The 25,118-nt window shown below is 38.8% G+C and overlaps 1 protein-coding gene across 1 annotated transcript; it reads right to left on the reverse strand.

Annotated features, from left to right (window-relative positions):
- Positions 1–913: 913 nt before the first annotated feature.
- On the reverse strand, positions 914–24,707 carry LOC139145444 (zinc finger protein 665-like). Its single transcript, XM_070716634.1, has 3 exons — positions 24,418–24,707; positions 22,247–22,369; positions 914–7,514 (listed from the first exon to the last, which is right to left on the reverse strand). Exons 1-3 carry the CDS (start codon positions 24,548–24,550, stop codon positions 5,710–5,712), a joined length of 2,061 nt encoding a protein of 686 aa, XP_070572735.1. The 5' UTR covers positions 24,551–24,707; the 3' UTR covers positions 914–5,709.
- Positions 24,708–25,118: the final 411 nt, after the last annotated feature.

Here is a 25,118-nt window from a genome sequence, read left to right on the forward strand (position 1 = left end):
GGGACAGGGTGAATAAATGAAAGGAAAAGAAATTGATACATCGTTATCCCTGGAGCGTTTCAATTTTTCCTAAATTAATCTGAATGAAAGGAATATTACTGCTGTCTTAAGCTGATACCAATCTCCACATGCACATGTGATAATATCGGTCGAATAGGATGTAAAAGAGAGATCAATGCTTGTATATGGGACATGCGATATAGTGTAGACTGAAAGATCCGTCGGTCACTGCTCTCTACGCCCCCCCCCCCCCCCGAGTGCGCATGTGCACCGTTCACTGCCAATATTCGTGTTCTTTTTGTTGAGATTTTTTTCTGTAAATGACATAACAAACGCGAACTGGCAAAGAAATGTGCAGCATCACAAAGTTGACATCCAGCTGTCGACATCTACGGCATTTGCCTCAGGTAGTTGGAAAGCCTTGCAGTTTAAATGCCGAAAAATCCAAATACAACTTCAGAATACGTATACGCCACACAAACAGAAGTCTGATTTTTGTTGGATAGGGATCAGTATGGGAGCAAAGCTTCTCATTAAAATGTCATGAGACAAAGATGATCTTTGACCTCCATTTCACATAACGCTCGAAAAATAATCTGAAAGTATAAGTTAATGATTTGAATATATCATGTTCATGGCCTGGTTACAGTCAGCAAAATTACCCCTCTCAGTGTTAACACATCAACCATACAATGACTGACTTGTCACATAGAAACACTTGGCAAAATATTTTTCAAACAATTTGTTCTAACAGCGCCCTTGTAAGGGCTACTGTGACTTTTAGTCCCCACAGACGGAGTCCGGCGGGGACTAACCTTAACCGTCTGTCCTTCCGTCTGTGCATCCATCCGTCAGCAGCCATTTCTCTGTCACCCCTGCGTCGGTTTTTTTAAATGTGTGCTAGGATAAAGTTCTGTGACATACATATGAAAGTCAATTTATTTCGTGATATGAAAATCCAATATGGCCGCCGGGCGAGGCCATTTAGTTGCAAATTTTTCATGTTTTTGAACCAAATACTATCCCTTAACCCATTTAGTTCAATGTTGGTACAAAGATAAATTACTATTGTAGAAATGTGCACATTGATTTATTTCATGATAATATCTAACATGGCCGTCAGGCGGCCATATTGGATTGTATATTTCCCAACATTTAACAGCTCCCCTGTAATAAAGCTACCAAGCAATATGTAATTCAAACACAGTTATTCAAACACCATAATCAAGTGGGGACTGTCATCAGCGATTACTTAATGTATCAGTAATACTGACACCAGTATACGAAAATATTCTTTATGGCAGTGTTGTTTAAGAATACAGCGGAGCCAATTCATTATAAAGCTTTGGTGTTATTTCACAGAGATGAAGCTAGCTATTGTAAGCCATATTCTCTAAAAAATAGCGTCAATGACACTGTAGCTCCCATCCTGGACTATTTAGTGTTTGTTCTCTGGTCAGATATTTGAACATGTGTGAAAGGGATAAAGTGCATGAAGTGAAAATACTTAAATGAAATGTACTGGAGACAGTGAAATATGTTTAATGTAATTATTCAGAATATAAAATGGAAAAAATACAGAATTAGATATATCGAATACTGTGATACAACCATTAACTCAACAAGTCATTTACAATGACATAGTCCCCACTTGTAATAGGAGTATTAGTCTTGATGGGGCAGGAAAATGTGGTCATTAAGAAGTATCACTGGAGTGTATATGTTGAGATCTATGGGCACATAGGTCTATGTCGTTGTTCCCAATTTGAAACACATGAGGCATGTCTAAGTTATGGTTCTAAATCGGGAAAAAAGATCAAACCTCTAGCAGTATTGGCCAGCCAAGAAATACATATGCGCATTATAAATGAGGTACAAGATGTGACATCTTAAGGTCTAATATCCTATCAAAATTGGAGGGTATAGAACTTGTGGTTACTGAGATATGCATATATATGTATAATCAAGGTCAAAGGTCATCGAGGTCACATGACATTTTGAAAAAAAAATTATATTGCTAATTAATCCCTATATGCCAAAAAATCAGATCTCTAGCTCTGTTCGCTTGCCAGAATTAGATGGTTACATAATTAATGAGGTAAAGCGTGTGTTGTCATAAGGTCTCCCATCCTACTAAATACAAAGGACATAGCACTTGTGGTTACTGATTTATTGACATAAACATATATTTTAGGTAAAAAGTCATCGAGGTCACATGACATTTGGTCAAAAAATTTCTCTCCTATAGTTATCCCTATATACCAAAAATCAGACATCCAGCTCTATTGGCTCGCTCAGAATGAGATATGCGCATAATTATTGAGGTACAGTATGTGGCGTCATAAGGTGTCCAATCATATCAAACATGAAGGGTGTAGCACTTGTGGTTACCGAGTTATGGAAAAATATGTATATTTGAGGTCAAAGGTCACCGAGGTCACGTGACATTTTGTCAAAAAAAATTGTTTTGCTAAGTTATCCCTATATACCAAAAATCAGACCTCTAGCTCTATTGGCTCGCTCAAAATTAGATATGTGCATAATTAATGCGGTACAATATGTGGCATCATAAGGTGTCCCATCATACCATACATGAAGGCTGTAGCACTTGTGGTTACTGAGTTATGGACAAATATGTATATTTGAGGTCAAAGGTCACTGAGGTCACGTGACATTTTGTCAAAAATATTATATTGCTAAGTTGTCCCTATATACCAAAAATCAGACCTCTAGCTCTATTGGCTCGCTCAAAATTAGATATATGCATAATTAATGAGGTACAATATGTGGCGTCATAAGGTGTCCCATCATACCATACATGAAGGCTGTAGCACTTGTGGTTACTGAGTTATGGACAAATATGTATATTTGAGGTCAAAGGTCATCGAGGTCACGTGACATTTTGTCAAAAAAATTGTATTGCTAAGTTATCCCTATATACCAACAATCAGACCTCTAGCTCTATTGGCTCGCTCAAAATTAGATATGCGCATAATTAATGAGGTACAATATGTGGCGTCATAAGGTGTCCCATCATACCATACATGAAGGCTGTAGCACTTGTGGTTACTGAGTTATGGACAAATATGTATATTTGAGGTCAAAGGTCACCGAGGTCATATGACATTTTGTCAAAAAAATTGTTTTGCTAAGTTATCCCTATATACCAAAAAACAGACCTCTAGCTCTATTGGCTCGCTCAAAATTAGATATGCGCATAATTAATGAGGAACAATATATGGCGTCATAAGGTGTCCCATCATACCATACATGAAGGCTGTAGCACTTGTGGTTACTGAGTTATGGAAAAATATGTATATTTGAGGTCAAAGGTCACCGAGGTCACATGACATTTTGTCAAAAAAATTGTTTTGCTAAGTTATCCCTATATACCAAAAATCAGACTTCTAGCTCTATTGGCTCGCTCAAAATTAGATATGCGCATAATTAATGAGGTACAATATGTGGCGTCATAAGGTGTCCCATCATACCATACATGAAGGCTGTAGCACTTGTGGTTACTGAGTTAAGGACAAATATGTATATTTGAGGTCAAAGGTCACCGAAGTCACGTGACATTTTGTCAAAAAAATTGTATTGCTAAGTTATCCCTATATACCAAAAATCAGACCTCTAGCTCTATTGGCTCGCTCAAAATTAGATATGTGCATAATTAATGAGGTACAATATGTTGCGTCATAAGCTGTCCCATCATACCATATATGAAGGGTGGTAGCACTTGTGGTTACTGAGTTATGGACAAATATGTATATTTGAGATCAAAGGTCATCAAGGTCACATGACATTTTGTCAAAATATCCGAGATATCTGCGTGAACGGATGGACTCACGGATGGACGAACAGACGGACATGACCCAATCTATAAGCTCACTGGACTTCATCCATGGGGACTAAAAATTGTGTCACTGCATCCTTTTTGCAATATGAATACGATGAGAAACTAAATTTTTATTTTTCGTGGCCTTATACATGGGAGTCTATGGAGATCTGCCATATACATGGGAGTCTATGGACGTGTAAACTAAAAATATGCAAATGTCACCACGATTTGCCCAAATTTGGGAAAGGTTACTCCTATGCACTTCCATACCGAGTTTCAAATCAATCGGACTTGTGGTTTCAGAGCAGGAGATTTTTTGACCAAAAATGGGAGAAAATTACAAAAAAATTCATGAAAAATAGCAAGTCCAAGATACTGACCCAAGATGTGCACAATCATTTCATGTCAGCCCAAAGTACTTACATGCTAATTTTTCATGTAATCTGCTCATTGGTTATTGAGTTTTTTCAATTTTGACTGTTTTTACATTTTTTCACTTAATTTGCATATTTTTGGCAATGACAACTTCATTTGAACAAAATCTCATCTACAGCCCATCATCCATGTACACACCAAATATCAAGATGAAATGTACAGCGGTTTTGGAGTTTTTGATGTTGACGGACAGACATACAGACATACAGACATACAGACATTTCCCTAGCCTATAAGAATACCTTCCATTGCCATATATACATATGGCTATGGGAGCTAAAAAAACTTGTGACAGTATTTGTAAATAAAAATAAACTCTTACATTACTTTTATGAGTGTAACACCATGATGACACATCCCTCATAAGATAACAATATTCTGAAGATACAGTCAAGAACATGTTGGGAATCTAGACATTGAATACTTAATTCATATGTTCTATTTCGTTTCACAAGGTCACATATTCAATTGCATACATCTAGGTATATCAAGATGGTTGTATTATCAGGATTATTTCCCCTATACTCTTTAAGCAGAGCCTTATATTTAACAAGATGAAAATGTGTATCTTAATATCTCTCCTCAGTCCCACCCTCTGCATTCGTAAGGTCTGACATGATATTGGACTAAAAGATCCGTCACTCAAGGACGCTCCCTCCACTCCCCTCCTCTAATAAGGGGGAACACAGAAAGCACCCTCGAGCGATGATCTTCCAGTCTAATATGTTACTGGACTGATTACTGTGCCCTAAGATTGTTCTCTAATGGATTTTTTAACCTGCTTTCATACATTGATATTTTACGAGTGAAACTTTTGCATGCATGTCCTACATCATTATTTGCATTCATGAGGTCTTATACTTGAATGGTCAACGTATGTCTCCTAAGATCACCATCTTGTTTGAATGGTGTATGATACTTCTTGCAATGGTATGATCTGACATGAGATTTGATCAATATATGTCTGATAGAATCATTTTTTAGATAAAGTTTCACCATGCTCTTTGTGTTTATCCAGTAAAATAAGCGAGCCTTTGCGTTCATGTGATCTTTGTGAGGGCTAACAAATGCCTTTCAAAAACAAACCTGAATGTGCACGTTTGACCACACTCTTTACATTCATGTGGTCTGACACCAGAATGGATCAACATATGGTTGAGTACATGGGCCTTCCTTTTAAATGTTTTACCGCACTCTCTGCATTTATGGGGTCTGATCTCTGAATGGATCAGCATGTTAATTTCAAGACTGCCCTTCTCTGTGAATGTTTGACTACACTCTATACATGAATGCTGTCTGACACCAGAATAGATTATCTTGTGCCATCTAAGACAGTGCGCTTCCGTGTGAATGTTTTACCAGACTCTGTACATTCATGAGGTCTGACACCAGAATGGATCAACAATGTACCTATGTCCTTCCTTATGAATGTTTTACCTCACTGGTCCTGATCTTTGAATGTCAGTCAGCATGTGCCTTTTAAGATTGCCCTCCTTTCTGAATGTTTGTCTACACTCGTTACATTCATGCTGTCTGACACCAGAACGGATTAACATTGGCCTTTCAAGACTGCCCTTCTCTGTGAATGTTTTACCACACACTGTACATTCATGCTGTCTGACACTGATATGGAGCAACATATGCCCTCTAAGATTGTGCTTCCATTTGAATGTTTTACCACACTCTTTACATTCATGTGGTCTGACATTAGAATGAATCAACATATGCCTTTTAAGACCGCCCTTCTCTGTGAATTTCTTACCACACTCTTTACATTCATGTGGTCTGACACCAGAATGGACTAACATATGATTGAGTACATGGGCCTTCCTTTTAAATGTTTTACCACACTCTCTACATTTATGGGGTCTGATCTCTGAATGGATCAGCATGTGGCTTTTAAGACTGCCCTTTTCTGTGAATTTCTTACCACACTCTTTACATTCATGTGGTCTGACACCAGAATGGATCAACATATGATTGAGTACATGCAACTTCCTTTTAAATGTTTTACCACACTCTCTGCATTTATGGGGTCTGATCTCTGGATGGATCAGCATGTGCCTTTTAAGACTGCCCTTCTCTGTGAATGTTTGACCACACTGTTTATATTCAAGGGATCTGATCTCTGAATGAGTCAGCATGTGCTCTTTAAGATTGCCCTTCTGTGTGAATGTTTTACCACACTCTTTACATTCATGTGGTCTGACACCAGAATGGATTAACATATGTCTTTTAAGATTGCCCTTCACTGTGAATGTTTTACCACACTCTGTACATTCATGCTGTCTGACACCAGAATGGATCAACATATGCCTGCTAAGACGGCTCTTCACTGTGAATGTTTGACCACACTCTGTACATTCATGCTGTCTGGCGCTGAAATGGAGCAACACATGCCCTCTAAGATCGTACTTCCGTTTGAATGTTTTACCACACTCTGTGCATTCATGTGGTCTGACATTAGAATGAATCAACATATGCCTTTTAAGACCGCTCTTCTCTGTGAATTTCTTACCACACTCTTTACATTCATGTGGTCTGACACCAGAATGGATCAACATATGGTTGAGTATATGGGCCTTTCTTTTAAATGTTTTACCGCACTCTGTGCATTTATGGGGTCTGATCTCTGAATGGATCAGCATGTGACTTACAAGATTGCCCTTCTCTGTAAATGTTTGACCACACTCTTTACATTCATGTTGTCTGATACTAGAATGGATCAACATATGCCCAATAAGTCCCTGTTTTGTTTTAAATGTTTTACCACACTCTTTGCTCTCATGTGGGCTGATATTTGAGTTGGTCATCACATGGGCCTCAAGATTGCCATTCTCAATTAATGCTTTACCGCACTCACTGTGTTGGAATGGCGTGAGATCAGAATTAATCACTGTAAGCCCCTTGAGAAACGTGTTGTGTCTGTAAGTCTCCACACTTTCTCCATATTCCATTACTTGTGCCTCTGAGTGATTCAAGTTAGGTGCTCCATCATTGCTCTTCTTCACATGATTTTCACAACACTCAGTGCTGATTTCACCTTCATAGCTGTCCCCATTATGAGAATGGCACTCCATAAAATGGAAGGAATCTTTGTGTAATGTATTTCGGTGTTCAACATGATTGCCCTCATACAATGGATTCAGGTCTTCGTTGCTGTTGTCTCGGTTGGACACGCCATATTCCAATGTTATAAAGCAATGTTGCATAATGCTCTGTACAATTATTGATGCATCTGTTAGTAGAAAGATTAATATAAAACAGTTCAGTAGAGTAAGGTAGTAACAAAAAGGCTCCATAACGCGCTCTGCGAACAGAGAGAGATGTAGGCTTTTGATGTTACTACTAATGACTTCACGTAATATTGGACAAAATGGAGACATTTTTCATGGATTTTCTATTGGATTTAAGAGCACAGCTGCTTAGCCATTATACCATCTTTAATCCAAAAAATATAGGTGAAAGGTCACATACATAGTTACTGAACACACCAAAGGCAGTACAGCACAGCAAGGCACAGACTATGAACAAAGTACAGGTACACATGTAACAAAGTCAAAGTCGTGAAAGCAATATACAACTCTACAGTCCAATACAAACATACATGAAAGCATGGCTATTAAAACCATCGGTGGTCACAGAGATCGATATAAGGGGAGAACCATTTGATTTTGGGGGGGGGGTATGGAGGAAATGGGTATGGGAGCAGATTTTTTTTCCTGTCACAGTGACAGCAATTTTTTTTTCTACTGTCAGAGCTGCATCAATTTTTTTTTTTCAAATGGAGTAGCAATGCAAATTTTTTTTTCTTAATATTGTCATCAAGTTTGTGATGCGTTGTATATAAGGGAGCCGTATTTATTTACGGCCTGAAACTCAGAAATTGCAAGTGACACACCCCCCCCCCCCCCCCCCCGTCAACCATGATGAATTTGAGTAACTCCCCTCTCTAACACTGAAATTTTGACTGATCCCCCCCACTTAGAAAAGTTAAATACAAATACATGTATTTGTAAAATTTACAAAATACAGCAATTTAACAGTAAAGACCTTTGAAATCCTGATGTACTCTGCTAGACTATCATCAGTTATCTCATGATGGTTCAAAAAAGGTGAACCTATCAAAATGAAATTGCAAGTCACAACAAAATAAAGATATAAAAGCTCACGCAGTATCTAACCATATAGTATACCGTACGGTATTGTTTAATTTGGATGGGTATTATGACAAGGTTTTCACTAGGATATCTGACCGGGCAGAATTTTAAAGTACAGGGGGAGAACACGCGAGAGGCTTAGGGGGAAAGTGTCACAGGGGCTTTCCCGTATCTTGCATGGAAAGTTTAAGATATTGATGTGTGCAATGGTGCAGTCTGGTGCTATCTGAGAGGTGTTTTTTTAATTTTTTTTTTACTAAGTGAAACTGTTAGAACACCTCAAGGGGGAGAGCACGAGAGGGGGTTTCCCCCTCTCGTATTGGAAATTTTGGGAAATTGATGTGTTTAATGGTGCAATCTGAGAGGAGTTTCAGGTTATTTTGCATTTGGTAAAACTGTTTGAAAATGACATTGAACACTGCAATATTTTTACATTTTATGCATGATCAGTGTTTGTGTCACAATATTCAACAACCAAACGATGACAATACAATTTGTGAAAAACAGTTCTGTTTGCCAGAGACTGAAGATAAATAAATATACAGGAACGGAAAATTTGTGACCTTCTTGTGTCATTTCTCCAGCTGCCAGCTTCTAATGAAAAGCTTGAATATGGTATGTTTAACTGTCAAAATGGTCATTGAAGTGAGGTAAATGGAAACATGTCTCTGTGATAATAAACGATGAATTCACATGCAAGATAGGGGAAAGCCCCAGTAACACTTTCCCCCTAAGCCTCTCGCGTGTTCTCCCCCTGTACTTGATTGCACTAAACTGCACCGTGGCGCACATCAATTTCTAGATCCTGGGAAAATTTTGAGAAATTGATGTGCGCCACGGTGCAGTTTAGTGCAATCCGATAGGTATTTTAAATTTGTCTTTTACGAGTAACACTGTTAGAAAAGCCAAGGGGGGGAGAGCACGAGAGGGGGTGCCCCCCTCTCGCATTGAAAATTTTGAGAAATGGATGTGTGCAATGGTGCAATCTGAGATGTGTTTCAATTTATTTCGCCAAAATAAATTGAGTAACCCGTCCCCCTTCTTCCTCTCCACATTTTGAGTAACGCCCCCTGAAGTTTTCAATTTTTTAAGTGACCCTCTCCCTTGTATTTCATTACATTTGTTGTTCCTCAATTTTTCATTGTCAACTTGTACATCTTCCTAATATATTTATATTGAGAGAATACTATATTGATTTTAACACTAGTTTATTGACTCCTGTCTTGTGTTTTAAAATTTTCACAATTTACAGAAGTCAAAAAGTCCCCTTTAGATAGTGCCTATGCCATTGAGATATTGCAACAGAAATCCTGAAACATGATTTCTTGGGTCAGGAAAGGGAAGGAAAACATTGAGTGCACTGAGGTGTAAGTAGACCTATGTAGTGCATGCTTATATCATAAGTGCTGGGAAAAAAACATAAGAATTGCTTGTGGTAAAAACATTTGCGCCGCCTATGGCGGCACGCCGGCAAAGAATACATGAGAATAGGGTTTCCAAATTTTGCTAATTTCTGGTGCATATTGACAATTTTTTTTTTCACTTCTGTCTGTTATGACAATTTTTTTTTCTCAGGCCATGGCAGGATCAATTTTTTTTTCTTCTATCTCACCTGGCGACAAATTTTTTTTTCTCAAAATCCTCCATACCCCCCCCCCCGAAATCAAATGGTTCTCCCCTAAAGTAAAACTGTGCAAAAGACGTGAACATGTCTGACAATCAGTTTGACATTGCACACCTGGCTGACTGACCACCCAAAGCTGTTTCTAAACATTTATGAAATACATGAATCAATTCTGGCATTCATACTTCATACAATGGTGGCAAACACATGCACTTCTAGGCACATTTTGCCTTCAACAGTTCTAAGTACACAACATCAACTTAAAAGAGTGCAAAGTCAGCCTATTAATGGAAGGAGCTGGTCAATATCAGCCTTATCCAAAGCAAAAAAATTAAACCTTGATGACAGTTCATAAAGCTAGTATGTATGCCAATGCACACAGAAATACCTGTATTTCCAAATAGGCGTGAAATTTAGGTATGAGACCAGTTCAGCTGTACTTTCTTAGGATTAAGTGAATCCTTTCTTAAGCAATTCATTTGACACCAGACTTATTGACACTTACCGCAAAACATTGTGACACTCACAGTCAAGTTTGAATAAAAGCTATTGAGTTATTTACATGCAGCAAATCAGAGCATGAGAAAACAGCAGCAGGGCTCGAAATTAGCGGTAGTCCCGCGTCCACAGACTACCAACTTTTCCCTGGGGCTACCAAAGTCCATGAAATGGTAGCCCACATGGACTACCAAAGCCTGGGACATGAAATACTTGGCGTGCGATATCCGTCACTTTTGGACGATCTAAATGCAGTCAACATGTAGTTTCATTTGTTTGAAGCAATTATCCTTTCATCTGAGAAGAGTTTTTTTCTGGTGACTATTACAATTTTCACTGCTATGTTGTTGTTTTCACAAGATGCAGAGCGTTTGATACTAGAATGTTGAGTTGCTTTTCCGCGTGCAGTCTTTGCATGCCAGTTCACACTATGCTGTTGATCGGCAGCATACAAGACGTACTTGTGTCAAGTTTTGGGGTTTTGATGCTGAAATTTCACAAAACTGTCACTTCGGTATCCAGAGATTGTGTAATCAGTTTGATTTGAAATAGTAATAAAATAATAGCGTCAATGATATGACACTGTGCTCCTCAGTGCATTTAGCGGTAGGGATGCAAGGAGAGAGGTTTGGGGAATGTTGCTGAGAAAGATGCAAAGAAAGGGTTGAAATGTGAAACTGTAAATAAACCTATTGTTTTTCAGCAGTGAGCGTCCAGCTTGGTAAACATGCCATCTTGTACATGAAGGCAAAAAAAATAATTTTCACATGTCCACCAAACTTGGAATTTGCATAGATCAACATAGATCTTCCAAATTGATTTATCTGCAAGATTTTGTATGTTCCTTGCTACAAAATTCTGACCCTATTGAATTATAACAGGAAAACAAGCACGCATGATTGGACAGTGTGGACTGTGTATTGCATGCACTACATCTGTCGTGATGATGGATTGCCAGACGACCACACTGCATCAAAGAACTGTAAACACAATTGGAACTATTTTGTGATTATAAGATCTTGAGCATTTTGTTATGATCTATTTAAAAATCATCAATCTAACAGTGTTTTTGTGTGAAGGCGGGGGCAAATTTTATAAATTATTGATAATTGCACAATCATCAAATACACCTCGAACAAATTTTACATTTTGTCTAGCTTTTTGCTAACTTAGGAAATGAGAACCAATTAAACGTAACTGATTTGTCAATTTGTTTAGTTTAAGCACAGGCGACCCAATAGGTTCTGAGTTTTTCACACTGTTTTCTCTATCATTTTCTCTTCTTTCTTCATGCTCTGAATGATCAGAATAAATAAAATAAATGGTTTATATAACCTAACCTAGCCTCTGTGACTCTTTATTTATTTTACACTCCATTACAAGGACGTATATCTCTCATACACACATGCTGTAATTAATTAGTCAACACAACTAATTATGCTAATCCGTGGACTTATCAGGGGTTGGTCAACATCGGAAAGATAGTGATGTTAATGAAAAAGGGGAAGGTATGAAGATCTTGGGAAACATGTCCCGAGGACGTCCGTAAACCTAGTGGACGCTTATATATTCATGATATGCGCAAACAAACACTGCTCATTATTCAAAAATAAACGGGAAGTTAGATCGAAAGGAACGCTGGAAACGCGCATGCTTTTCGTTGCCAAGCGCCAAATTCTAACATAACTAAGCAGACATGGTCCTGCTCCGTGTAACAAATGCCACCCAGAAAGTATCGACCGACCAAGCAGAAAAAGATCGCCGGAGTTGCCGTTTCATGAGTTTTTCAACAAAATTATATAAATGTATGCTTCACGTCGTCGTTTTCTGCGAGTGTATATACCGAGTATAATTTACAAACCGTGTTGTGATTCAAGGCACAATGGTGACACATTAGCAGGAGCACACACTGGAGAATTTTGGCCAGCACTGTGAATTTTTTAAACCAGTCACCTTCATTTCTCTGCACTCGCTATTAACTCCATGTCTACGGCTAACATATCGTTATTTTCTGTCTCAAAGTACGTAGCAGCAATAGGCCTTTGACGTTAAAGTCGGTTGTTTTCTGGTAGTACGGTAGCAACCAAGCTCATGACTAGAATGACTGTACGGCGTCAAAGAGTCGCCGGTTTCTTTTTTCGCATAATAAAAGAGAGTTGGTCGCTACATGGAGCTAGTTTCTAGCTCCATGGTCGCTACTAGTCTAAGGAATTCATCGATTTTCAATCGTGCCTTATGCTGTTAGCAAAATTCCCGAAAGAAGCGGCGCACGGGCTATAAAACTTCGTTTGTACTGTTAGGCTAGCTTTGGGTCTATAGCTGTGGTGTTTTCGGACGGGATTTCTTTTACGGCTGGTTTTCACTTCAACGTCACCACCACAGCCATGGGAACGTCCATGTTCTGCCCGACAGCACGCTTGTCGCAACTTTGTTTGTCGATATTTCGAAAATTTTCCAATCAAATTGCCAACACTCATCGACAACATGGTTATTAGGGGCCTACCACTACCAGAAATCCGCTCAAAAATCACCAAACTATCGCAGTTTTTCCAGCGTTTTTCGACATGACTACTCGCAGACCGTTCTTTTTCTGGCGTACAAGCGATTGACGAGGCTCAGCAGCCTGCAGCCCGTCACTAAAGTCACCTGAGCGGTGACCTCGAAACAAAAACTGACATCACCGATGATGTCGGCCACTACGTTAAGAAGCCTGTGAGAATTTGTACCAGCACTGTGAATTTTTTAAACCAGTCACCGTCATTTCTATTCACTCGCTATTATCTCCATGTCTGCCGGTAACATATCGTTATGGAGAAGTTCAGTTACACGTAATAACGTTCCATCATCAGCTGATCAGTGATACCCATACGTCGCGTACGTGTAGAACATACACGTTCGGAACGGCAAACAACACCTCTACACATACAAAATGTAGTCATAATTACGTGTAGTATTTTTTAGATTATCCTTGATGATTTCCGCGAATTTAGACAAGAAACCTTGTAAATTATCATGGAAAACATCTTTGATATCATAATATTTCGTAGAGTTTGCACCAGCGCAAGAAGTACTTGCTATATGATTTCCTTACATGAACGAAATGTTGTTGTCTCATTCCACTTGTTATCTGACGCCGCCCCAAAGAGTTCTCCAAACCATATAAAAACTGTATCAAAGAAAATCGGCTGGTTTAATTCGAGGATACGAGCTAGAATATTCCTCATATAAAAATTAATGTTTCTTAAAACTTAAACGAATTTCCAATGTTTGTGAGAAAAAATACAGCAAAATTATCGAGAACGCACAGCTAAACTGAAGGCAGACCACCGTCCGTACACCCACAGACGGCGGGCAGATAAAACCTTAGCAACACCACCCGATTGAGAGAACCACGCTTAACCACACGAACTTTGACCCTAGTCAAAATCAGACTTGTCCCTGGGAAATATGTTTACAAGTTTGCCCACATATAAACAACGTAAAGGTCAAAGGTTTCAACTTCCGACTTCCTGCTTTACGGACGTCCTCATGCCATGAACTGCAGGCAAGGCACTGGCAGGGTTTGCACTGTTCGCGACCATTTAAACGTTTGAATAAGAGTAGCTGGTTCTCCTCGGCCATCGAAATACATTGGCTGCAGTAGATTTTGGATAAATGGTCATGACTGGCCGCAATTTGGTAATTTCTGGACACATTTCAGGAGAGCTTCTTACCTTGCCGTTTTAGTAACCATTCCTATCTTTCGCGATGTTGACCAACCCGTAAAATCCCTGATAAGTCCACGGATTAACATAATTAGTTGTGTTGACTAATTAATTACAGCATGTGTGTATGAGAGATATCGTCCTTGTAATGGAGTGTAAAATAAATAAAGAGTCACAGAGGCTAGGTTAGGTTATATAAACCATTTATTTTATTTATTCCGATCATTCAGAGCATGAAGAAAGAAGAGAAAATGATAGAGAAAACAGTGTGAAAAACTCAGTAATACTTGGGTCGCCTGTGGTTTAAGTGAAAATACAAATGCCCTTTCCAAGGTTGATTTGTAGGCATTTACTGTTCTCACCAAACGATGCATGATAAAATTTTAAATTTTCGATGGGAAAATGGCCTTCTACCTCTACCCAAATCAGTTATGCTGTAGTGTACTTTTTTTGGTGATCTCTCTTTCAAATGATTTGGTAGATGTTAAGAAAATGTCTTGTACATTTATTTATTTCACATACAAGGAAATGAGACCTGGTAAATTTGATTAAACTACCCTTTTCTTGTAAGTGTGCTAATTAATGCTGGAAAATTTTACAAAATCACTGAATTATTCCAGCTCTTCTATTAAAAATGAACTATTTTTGGTAGATGCAAAGAAATGTAATCAATATCTGTTGAAACCTTTAAAAATATCAACGGCGGAAACCAACAGTTTTTGTCTGGAATTTTTAGGGACTGTGCAGAAATGTCTTTGCAGCTTCCAGGGACCACCCAGATGTGACCCTGAATCTTTCAAGGACTATCCTGGTGTGACCTTGAAACTTTCAGGGACCACGTTGATGAGTCCTTGAAACTTTTAGGGACCACCCAGATGTGACCCTAAATCTTTCAAGGACTATCCTGGTGTGACCTTGAAAATTTCAGGGACCACTCAGATGAGTCCTTGAAACTTTCAGGGACCACCCAGATGAGTCCTTGAAACTTTCAGGGACCACCCAGATGTGACCCTGAATCTTTCAAGGACTATCCTGGTGTGACCTTGAAACTTTCAGGGACCACCCGGATGAGTCCTTGAAACTTCAGGGACCACCCAGATGTGACCCTGAATCTTTCAAGGACTATCCTGGTGTGACCTTCAGGGCAGTCAATTATAGCCGGTCACCGGCGGCAAATCGCCGTCTGACACAGGTCTTGCCGCCGCCTGTTTTCCCTATTCAAGGCCTGCAATAATGATCTTTACACACGTTATGAATTCTTTCCTGTCCAAATTCTACCGTTGGCTGCGCTGTGCTACAGAGGCGCAGCCCCTAAGGCTCGTTGGTAGCCGATTTCTGATTGGTTTTAATCGGTACTGTCAAAAAGCTTTACGTGTTCTGATTGGTTTTCGGACGTACACGATCGATATATGGCTACGAAAGTCGACAGCCTCGTTGGATGTATGGGTCCAAAAAAGACCCCCGAGAGGCTCACACTAGCTCTGGATATAAAAGTAATGTCAATATTTGTAAATCATTTTATTTTCCTGAGGAATTTCAGTGATCGGGGTTTCAATCCATCATGGTATAGCATGCAATGCAGATTTCACGCCGTGTCTGAGCAAAATGCCATAGCATTACGTGTATTTAGCGACTGGAATTTTTGATTTGTTTTCCCGTTTGCAGATCGTGAACGCTCTTTACAATGAGTAAGAATCGTTTACTCAACGCAAAACAAACTTTGTGGGGATTGACATAATTTTTAGTGAGTTTTGACTACCACTGAATTTGTTTGCACCAAGCCGCCGTTCTATGAAATGTATTCATACGGTAGTACATGCTGTGTACTGTGATTGTTTCGAAGGCCCGAGTATTGAAGTTTGATAAATATTTTCCGACATCCGAAATCTTTCCTCAAAAGCAAATATCGGTATTCCGATCCTTCAAAATCATTTACAAGACCAACATTTTTTAATGTTTAGGGCAATCACAAAATTTAGCTAGGCTTGACTATATACTTTCGCGGTATCTTGCACGTACGTGCGGCGCGGCGGTAAACCATGTTTTGGATATGGATATAACATGCATGTAGTGAGCCTACCCACTTGGCAGGCGTGGGTTTCGACAAAACTCTGACTATTGTGAGGGATATCAGAATAGATACTATGATAGTCATCAGGAAAAATATTTGATCGTTAACTTTCACGCGCAAGGATTTACTACGTAAATAAATCAACATACTCTCAATCTTGTCAACTGAGAGGCCGACGGACAACGAAGGCACGCAATTTCATTAGTGGATGTAAACTTGAGTATTGTAATTGTTTGTATGACGTAGCGTCTACTCAAATTGTCTCTGGTAATGGTCTCGTATTTACCCCATTACATTTGTAAATTTTCACACTGGAAATTCATAGCCGGTAACTCTGAGGAGAGGTCTTGAAACAGACAAAATAAAATTACAGCAGTATCAACCAGACGCAGATCGGAATTTTTTGTCGTGACGTTATGACATCAGTTTTACAGTGGGGACAAGATTTTTTTAGATTCTAATACGATTAGCTGTTTTTGAATGGGAACGTATTACAATTATTGAAATACTTTCTGCAGATGTTGTTTCTTAAGAAATAGTTTCTGCAGGTGTAGTTTCTAAAGCTACATCTGAACACGGTCTTTTGTGGAGGGACCGTGATCTGAAGAAATAGTTTTTGCAGATGTGGTTTCTGCTGAAGCTACTGTTTCATCAGCCTGAGAATCACACAATATTGAGGTATTGTCAGCTGGTACTGCTATACCGATACAAGCCTTGGGCTTAGATGAGTACCCCAGTGATTCTGATTATGGTTCAGATTATGATCTTTATTAAGCAGGTTGTAATTCAACACAATTTGTAGGCAAATAATAATAATAACCTGGTGTATCAATAAACATATAAAACTATGTAATACTTCTGTTTGTCTTCCATAATTTATTTCACAAGATTCAATTTCATGTTACTTTTTATACTTCAGTTATAATAAACTTGACAGTAAATTGCCCTCAAAAGTGCCACCACAGGCCACCAATTGAAGATGAATACTTAGAAAAGCTTCAGCTTCAGGAGGGGGACACCCCCCTCCTGGCCTCCCCCCGCGTGCGCTTGCGCGCACACTTCTCCGCTTCGCTCCACAGGCTGTACCCGCGCTTACCCTTCTATTCTAAAAAACATTGACAGCCCTGGACCTTGAAACTTTCAGGACCACCCGGATCAGTCCTTGAAACTTTCAGGGACCACCCAGATGAGACCCTGAATCTTTCAAGGACTATCCTAATGTGACCTTCGCTCATCAGCTTGTGCATTCACAAGCATTACTTGGTAAAGCTGATCACAGGCAGAGGAATCACTGGAAAGATTTGGTCCAACTTCCTGCACATAAGCGTCAATATTCAACACCTCGAAGTTAAGATTATGTAATGGCTTAACCCGGCGTCCTCATGGCTCCGATGTGTGACTGGTCGGCGGCGCCGAAACACGTCTTTGCGTATTAATCACGCGACGAGATCTACAAGGCATGTTCTCCCTGGCATAAATGTGATGAACTGGGCAGTGGCTGAACCTTCAGTCGATTTAAACGAGCCTCTTGACGATTAATGGCAATGTACTCGTTTGTTGTACATCCATGGTTGAATATGCTGTCCGAGCCGACGCGACGCTGGTAAACAATTTGCATGATGGCATATTCCATATTAATCTACAGGGACACCTAGGGCACATCGCGCGATTGTGTAAGGTCCCGGGTAAGGTACATGTTGCTCTTTCATGCTGTAAAGTTTTCCCACCGTTTAAAATACTGTGGTTGTATGTTACAGTCTTCATGATTAATTTGGAGATGTTGTCAATGATGCTTTTCTCGTTAAGCGAGACACCAAATCGTACACCAAATAATATGGTCCTTGCTAATTAACATAATAAAGGTCACGGGTCACATTGTTGTGAGACTCTGCATTGTTTCAAGTCGATTGTGTAAACGACGCGACGTTCGAATGAATTTTGTCCACTGCACTAATTCCTTTGTCGGGAAAGGTTACCGATTCTGAATGTAGGACGTCCATTACCTCAGTTATTTAATGACAGGACTACATGGAAAGCAACGGAATACTGGATATCGCCGATGAATTTGATGTATGTTACCAAGGTCCTTTGTGGAGTGACAGTGCTGTTCCCGATCTCGACAATGATGTCAGCATGCAACTGTGATCGTAGCATGAACATGACTAAGTCTATGAGTCCTTGAATCTTTCAGGGACCAATTGAGGTGTCCCCGAATCTTTCGAGGACTATCCTAATGTGACCGAGCAACTTTCACAGACCGCCAAGACGAGTCCTTGAAGCATTCAGGGACCACCCTGATATGTCCCTGGATCTTTTAGAGACCACTCTGATGTGACCTTTAAACTTTCAAGGACCACCCGGATGAGTGCTTGAAACTTTCAGGGACCAACCTGAGGTGTCCCTGAATCTTTCAAGGACTATCCTAATGTGACCTTGAAACATTGAGGGACCACCCACATGAGTCCTTGAAACTTTCGGGGACCACTCTGATGTGTCCCTCAATATTTTTTAAGGGACCACTTAGATATGACCCCTAAACATTGTTTGAAATAGTAAAGAACCAATCAGATATGATCCCGAAACCTTCAAATGCATCCAGGTCCTCTAAACAATACAGCAATCATGAAGTTTTGACCTTTAATCTTGACATTTTCAAGAATGTGTATCAATGAGATGAAATATCCTTAAAAAATTGTCAAAAAGGATACATTTACAATTTTTGAATAGCAGATGGCATTAAATACTACAATTTTTTATACTACTTTAACATTTAGTTCGATAATTACAGTTTTGATATTTTCACTAGAAAAATTGATAATTACTAAATGCTTTGAGTAAACCCTCTCTTAGAGAGCATATTTTGTGACTTTCACTGTTCATCTTATAATCACAAAATAGTTCCAATTGTGTTTGTAGTTTAAAACGAAAATATAATTCTAAACAAACTTTCTTCGTGTCATTGATAGCCTTGATTTTCTTTGGATATTGAATGGACACATTTATTAAAGATGTCACTTTAGCTTGTCATTGATGGTGAAATGATTTTTTGCAGAGAAACTTGATCGGTCCAGCCAAGTACACATGCTTACTCATAACAGCTAGCTGGACTGCGATGATCACAACATTGTTTTGTGATATTCCGATACAAAATTAAAATAATTTTATTAATATGTCGCATTGACTATAAAGTTACAAATGTTTCCTTGGGTGTTGAAACATGTTAGCATAGTGTGTTACAAATCAACACACCAAACAGCAATGTTCATGTAAGAACAACCTGCTTGATTTCCATGGACTTTCTGGTCCGCCCATCACACTGGTATGTCTGTTTCCCCTCTAGCTACTGAAAATTCTTAGTAAAGTTTCAAATTCAGTCTCAAAAGTTTTGAGTAAATTTCAAAATTGATTGTATTAATTAAATTGTCAGTTATCAACAAATTCCTTTTGTATGCCAATGCACACTGAATTTTGAACCAGAGTTATGAAAATGACTGAACTGTGTCACAATAAGTTTCTTTTATTAAATCAATCGTTTCATTTTTTCTAAGATTGTAGAGACTAAAGGTTAAGGATATTAGTAACTTTAAACCAGGAAAAAATACCAATAAGTGGAAAGGATCAAAAGAAATCAACTTATTTATTTCTTTACATGTTACAAAACCAGAAAGTAACACATAATTCTAATTTAAGTGATTTAAGGCTAGTTTTACAAGCTTACTTGTCAATGTTTGATGATGGAAAGAAACAAAAAAACCACGAATAAACCTCAAAAGCAACAAAATTCCAAGCATAACATTACACGATGGTTCAGAATGTTAATTTACAAAGTTCACTCAAAATGTACTTTGAAAACGATAGTATTTTTGACAGCTGTACCGCGGCTACTTACTAAAAGTCTGTTGAAAAAGAGTACTAAATATCGTTGTTTTTCAGGTCAACAAGTGATTGAATCAGAAACATGTGTCATGAAACAGTAAAACAACAACTGATAAATAAGTAACTTTTCTCAAGAGTAACTTGAAACGCCTCGCCTAAAAGAAAATTTCATCCCGTTTCACAGAAACTGACTGCGTATTCGAGCGCCACAGCAATGAACGGTCGGGGAATCCCCGCGAAAAACCACTCACACGTATGTACTCGTCCAAAACATTGATTGTTCACTTTTTAGCTGCATGATTCAGCCTGCCAAAATATTTTATTTTGTAGATAAATAATTGAATTTCTTACTTTTTTATTTCGTTTGTTAATGAAAAGTCATTTTAATATTTTTAGATGCTTTAAAAATTTCAAAGCCCGCTAAAAAGCGACTATTTGGCCAAAATTCAAACGAAAAACAGGAAAACCATGGGCTATTTCTCTATGAATACTCTCAGTCTCTTTAAGCTTACGCATGTTACTCTCGCCGATGCACAATTTTGCATCGAATGTTTTCACTCATTTTCGTTGGTATGACTTCGAAACTCCAGGAAGCGATTGAGAAGAAAGGGTTACCTTTACTTATTGAGGTTTTTGCTGATAATTTGCCAAATTAAATGAGAAAAAACACTACGCAAATTTCCACACGCTTACACACTGAGTGTTTCAGAGGCCGGCCTTTCATGTTCGTGTGGTACAACATGTGATCATGGAGGTAGTAAGAGACTGAGGTTTCTTGCACGGTCGCGCCGATGAAATGGGAAGCTGAAATTGTTGCTCGTAATTTTACAAACTAAATCGTAAATCCACTCAAAACTTCGTATTTTTTTTGACATATTTGAAACCCATGAGGAACGTAATTCATTCTCCCCTGCACAGTAAAAAGGAGATCGAAACGACATGCATGTCAGGACCAAACGCACGCAAGATGTCCGTCAACATCCACCAATCTCGTAATTTACACTGACAGAACAAAAACAACATGAACGAGCATGGACGTTCTAACGTAAATGCATTATTGTCTATCGCATTTTCATGTAAGCCAATACACTCACACGTACGCTCTAAGTTCAATTATAATGTCAATTCAACACGATCTCGTATTTTCGCTGATAGTGAGTGTGCAACGTGAATGGTATGCCATGGAGGTATGCTACAGTCGTTAAATAACACTGATCACGTGGTGTGACAAAATAGTTTTACAGAGTTGTGATCACGTGGTGTGACAAAATAGTTTTACCAGAGTTGTGATCACGTGGTGTGTGACAAAATAGTTTTACGGAAGTTGTTGACGGAAATGACGTCACCTTGCCTCTCCCAACTCTATAAGCTTCCTCAGTTACGTAACTTCGTCGCTAATAATACACTGTGCTTGGCAACCGTGGCTGAGTTTCGCTGTCTTTTATCTATGGTTGTCGATCAGTATCAATTTATTACGTTCTGTACAGAGAGACTCGGGTGTAACATGGCATGCCAGTTCATAAATATCATGAGAATATTTTTTCTGTTTTTCTTTACTAAAGTTACAATTTCTTTGGATGTATATTAGCCGATTTAGAAAGTGATAGAAAGTGTTACAAATGTACAAAAATAAGCATAAATTAAGCGTTCGTGACACATAACATGGGTTTTCGAGTAAAAACCCTAGTTTTACTGCTGTTTTGTGTTGTTGAACCGGGGGGCTTATACTGGAACGAGCATAGTATCCCTAAACCAAAATCTTCCTGGACTATCAGCCATTGTCACTGGGCTACCAACTTCAGAAAATGGTAGCCCAAGTGGACTACCAAGGTAAAAAGTTAATTTCGAGCCCTGAGCAGCCATATTATAAAATTGTGTTGAACAACAAAATGATGAAGACATGTTTGCTATGTGGCACATTAGTGTCAGATCCGCACACACGCACACTGACACCCACACACACAAAACAAACACACACATATACATACTATACCAAAAAAAAAGTTGACATCTGCCCTGCATATAGCATAACCTTACCTTTCATTGATAATGTATTGTCTTGATATCGTTGACACATGTTTTCAGTCAGTGTCTCTAATGGTTTCACTAGCTCATGCATTTTGTTGAAATGTTTGAGAGATTGGAAAGTTGCACAACACTCTGAAAGAAATAAAGAATGTTTTAATGTTACGGTTAAGAAGCCATACATTAACAGCCAATCTATGATATTCCCAAACTGAAACAAGGAAAATAGTCAGATAAAGTCACATTCACTGAAAATATAAGCACCATAACAATGTGCTCCAGCACAACAGTTTCAAAAAGACTGCTGGAATCTTCAGTGAAGTCAATGTTCACAATATCAACATACTTTAGGCAAACCTCTTTCATCACATCATGTAAACATTAAAACTTTTTTAACATAGTTCTGTGAATTATTGGATGACTAACCATTATGAAAATACTACACTATACATTTGATAAAACTCTGGAAGTCACAATGACACTGTCCTGTTCTCAATTGATAAAAGTGACATCTTATTGCTTTCACTGTATCATGTAAGGGCAAGACTGGAAATTAGTGGATACAAAATAATTTTGTTTGAAAAATTGTTTGTAACTTATGAAATCCACTAACCCGTTCACTTTAGAGCCCCTAAGAAAATCCCTTTTAGTTCGCAAACCAGTGGTATGTCCACTATTCTTTACTCATGCATCATGTCTGTGTCAATGTAGCTCTGCGTGCCAGGGGTGTGGCCTCACTACATGTAGCTGCAGTAATGTAGTTAGTACCGTCCACCCAAAATACCCTGGCAAAACCTCAAGCTCCACTATGGCCTCATGCGGTTACTAGATTGAGTCCTAAAGTCGGACACACACAGCCTAGTCCAGGTCTCTCCGTCGTCTTTTGGTTGGGGAATCGATACAGTCAGTCAGGGAGTGGCAGGGTTATGCGGCAGGCAATGTCAACGCCCATCCCTCCACCTTGGGGCATAGTGGGCGATTTGGAAATTTGTCATGAAATTTGTCAAATGCCTCACTCCCTGGGGCAAGACAATCTGGAAAACCCTCAACTAAAACAAGTAAATCCCCACATTTCCCCGCCCCAATGGGTGGGGCATTCATAAATTCTGCACTTGTCCATGACATTGACTAGGGGCATCAATATATTAAAGGTAATTACACCACCTCCTTGATACCTGCTTCAAATATTGATATGATAGATAGTTAATTGTACTGAGAAGTATTGGGTAGTGTCAAGTTAATAAATAGCTCAATTGCATATTTAATGAAGTTTTGTAGTTAGTCATGTAACTCCGAAATAACTGCGCCAAATTTGATGAAATCTGCTGCAGATACTGATCCGACAGATATCTGACTGCGTTGAGAAGCATTTGGTAGTGTGGAGTTAATTAAGGGAACATTTGCATATTTAATGAACTTTGTAATTAGTGATGTAATTCTGAAATTATGGCACCTGATTTGGTTTTTCCGCTAGTTATTGATCTTATAAATGTCTAATTGTCAAGTGAAGCACTGAGCAGTGTCAAGTTAATTAAGGGTTTATTTACATATTATATTTAATGAACTTTGTATTTAGTGATATTACTCCGAAATTACAGCATTAAATTTGATAAAACGAGCTGCAGATGTTTATCTGATAGATATCTAATTGTCCCATGTAGCTTTTAGCTGATAAACAGCTCATTTGCATATTGAATGAAGTTTTGTAATGAGTGATTCCGACAGTACTGTGCGAAATAGCTCTAGCTGCATGGCAGGGCTGTGTGTCACCGGCGTATACGGCCTCCGCATAACGTCGGTAACTACAGCCCTGCCACGCAGAGCTATGTGCGAAAGTAAATGAAACCTAGCTGCTACATATAATGATCTGATCTGTGAAGCATACTACTATATGTAATGAACCTGTTGTAAACCACGTGAGCACATTCAGTTCACATCTGGTACTTGTAGTGTTCTGAGGCACAAGCACTAGACACGTCGCTTCGCGATCAAAGGCTCGAGCTCTTTCTGTTTCCTATTCATGAATCAGTACACCGATCGCGAAGCGACGTGTCTAGTGCCTGTGTTCTGAGGTACACAGCGTACAACCTCTTTTGACCCTGAAAAAATACATTTTCCCTGGGTCACAGGGGCCGTCCACGGTGTACCTGACCACAAGCGACTGTGCATTATATATATCATACCTTGACAGGCTCGTGGAACGCCAAAGTTGTTGTTGAATGCACTTCCAGAGCCACAGCCGCCATTGCAGTTTGTTCTCTCACAAGGCTCCGAATCCGAAAGACAGTCCTTGTTCATTATTTCTGCCGATTTCATCTTTGAAGTACAAATGTTGCTACACAAATATTTCAGGCGGACGTAAAATTCAAATCTGAGATTGCGTCAAACCACAGTCACTCCACAAAAACCGCGGCTACAGCTGACTGTGTAGCGATGTCGAGTGCGAATTTACAAAACTTTGGTTACATAATGTGAACTTTTGACCTCTCAACTATGCCTCTCAACTAAACTTTGAAACTTCCGTTGGGGGCGCTTTGCACATAGGCAACTGTGTTAGGGATGGACCATTAGATCTTGGGAGGGGGATGGTCAAAAACAGAAAAAAAAAAATTCAGAGCAGAAAGTTAGGAAAAAAAATCTTCAAACTAGTTTGCAAAATAAAAAAAAAAATAAATAAGAAGACAAATGCGTAAAAAAAAAATCTGCAAAAGTCTTTAAAATCTTGAATTTTTTTTAGATTTTACCGACAGTAAGCAACTTTCTGTATTTTTAATACATCCTCCCGGCACATTTTTAATTTTAATTTATACATTTAGACTTAGAGTGACTGTATCCCTTATACTGGAAGTTGTGATTATCTTATCTTTTCAGGACTTTTGTATTC

This window comes from Ptychodera flava, chromosome 12 (assembly GCF_041260155.1).
Source record: "Ptychodera flava strain L36383 chromosome 12, AS_Pfla_20210202, whole genome shotgun sequence".
Classification (NCBI taxonomy): Eukaryota; Metazoa; Hemichordata; class Enteropneusta; family Ptychoderidae; genus Ptychodera; species Ptychodera flava.

Bases quoted from the DNA above. Each gene is read 5' to 3' on its own strand.
- LOC139145444 (XM_070716634.1), bottom strand. From the start codon at position 24,550: ATGAAATCGGCAGAAATAATGAACAAGGACTGTCTTTCGGATTCGGAG. The intron at 22,370-24,417 runs GTATGATATATA...TATTTCTTTCAG, and splicing joins CGTTCCACGAGCCTGTCAAG to AGTGTTGTGCAACTTTCCAA. The intron at 7,515-22,246 runs GTAAGGTTATGC...TTCTACTAACAG, and splicing joins CAATACATTATCAATGAAAG to ATGCATCAATAATTGTACAG.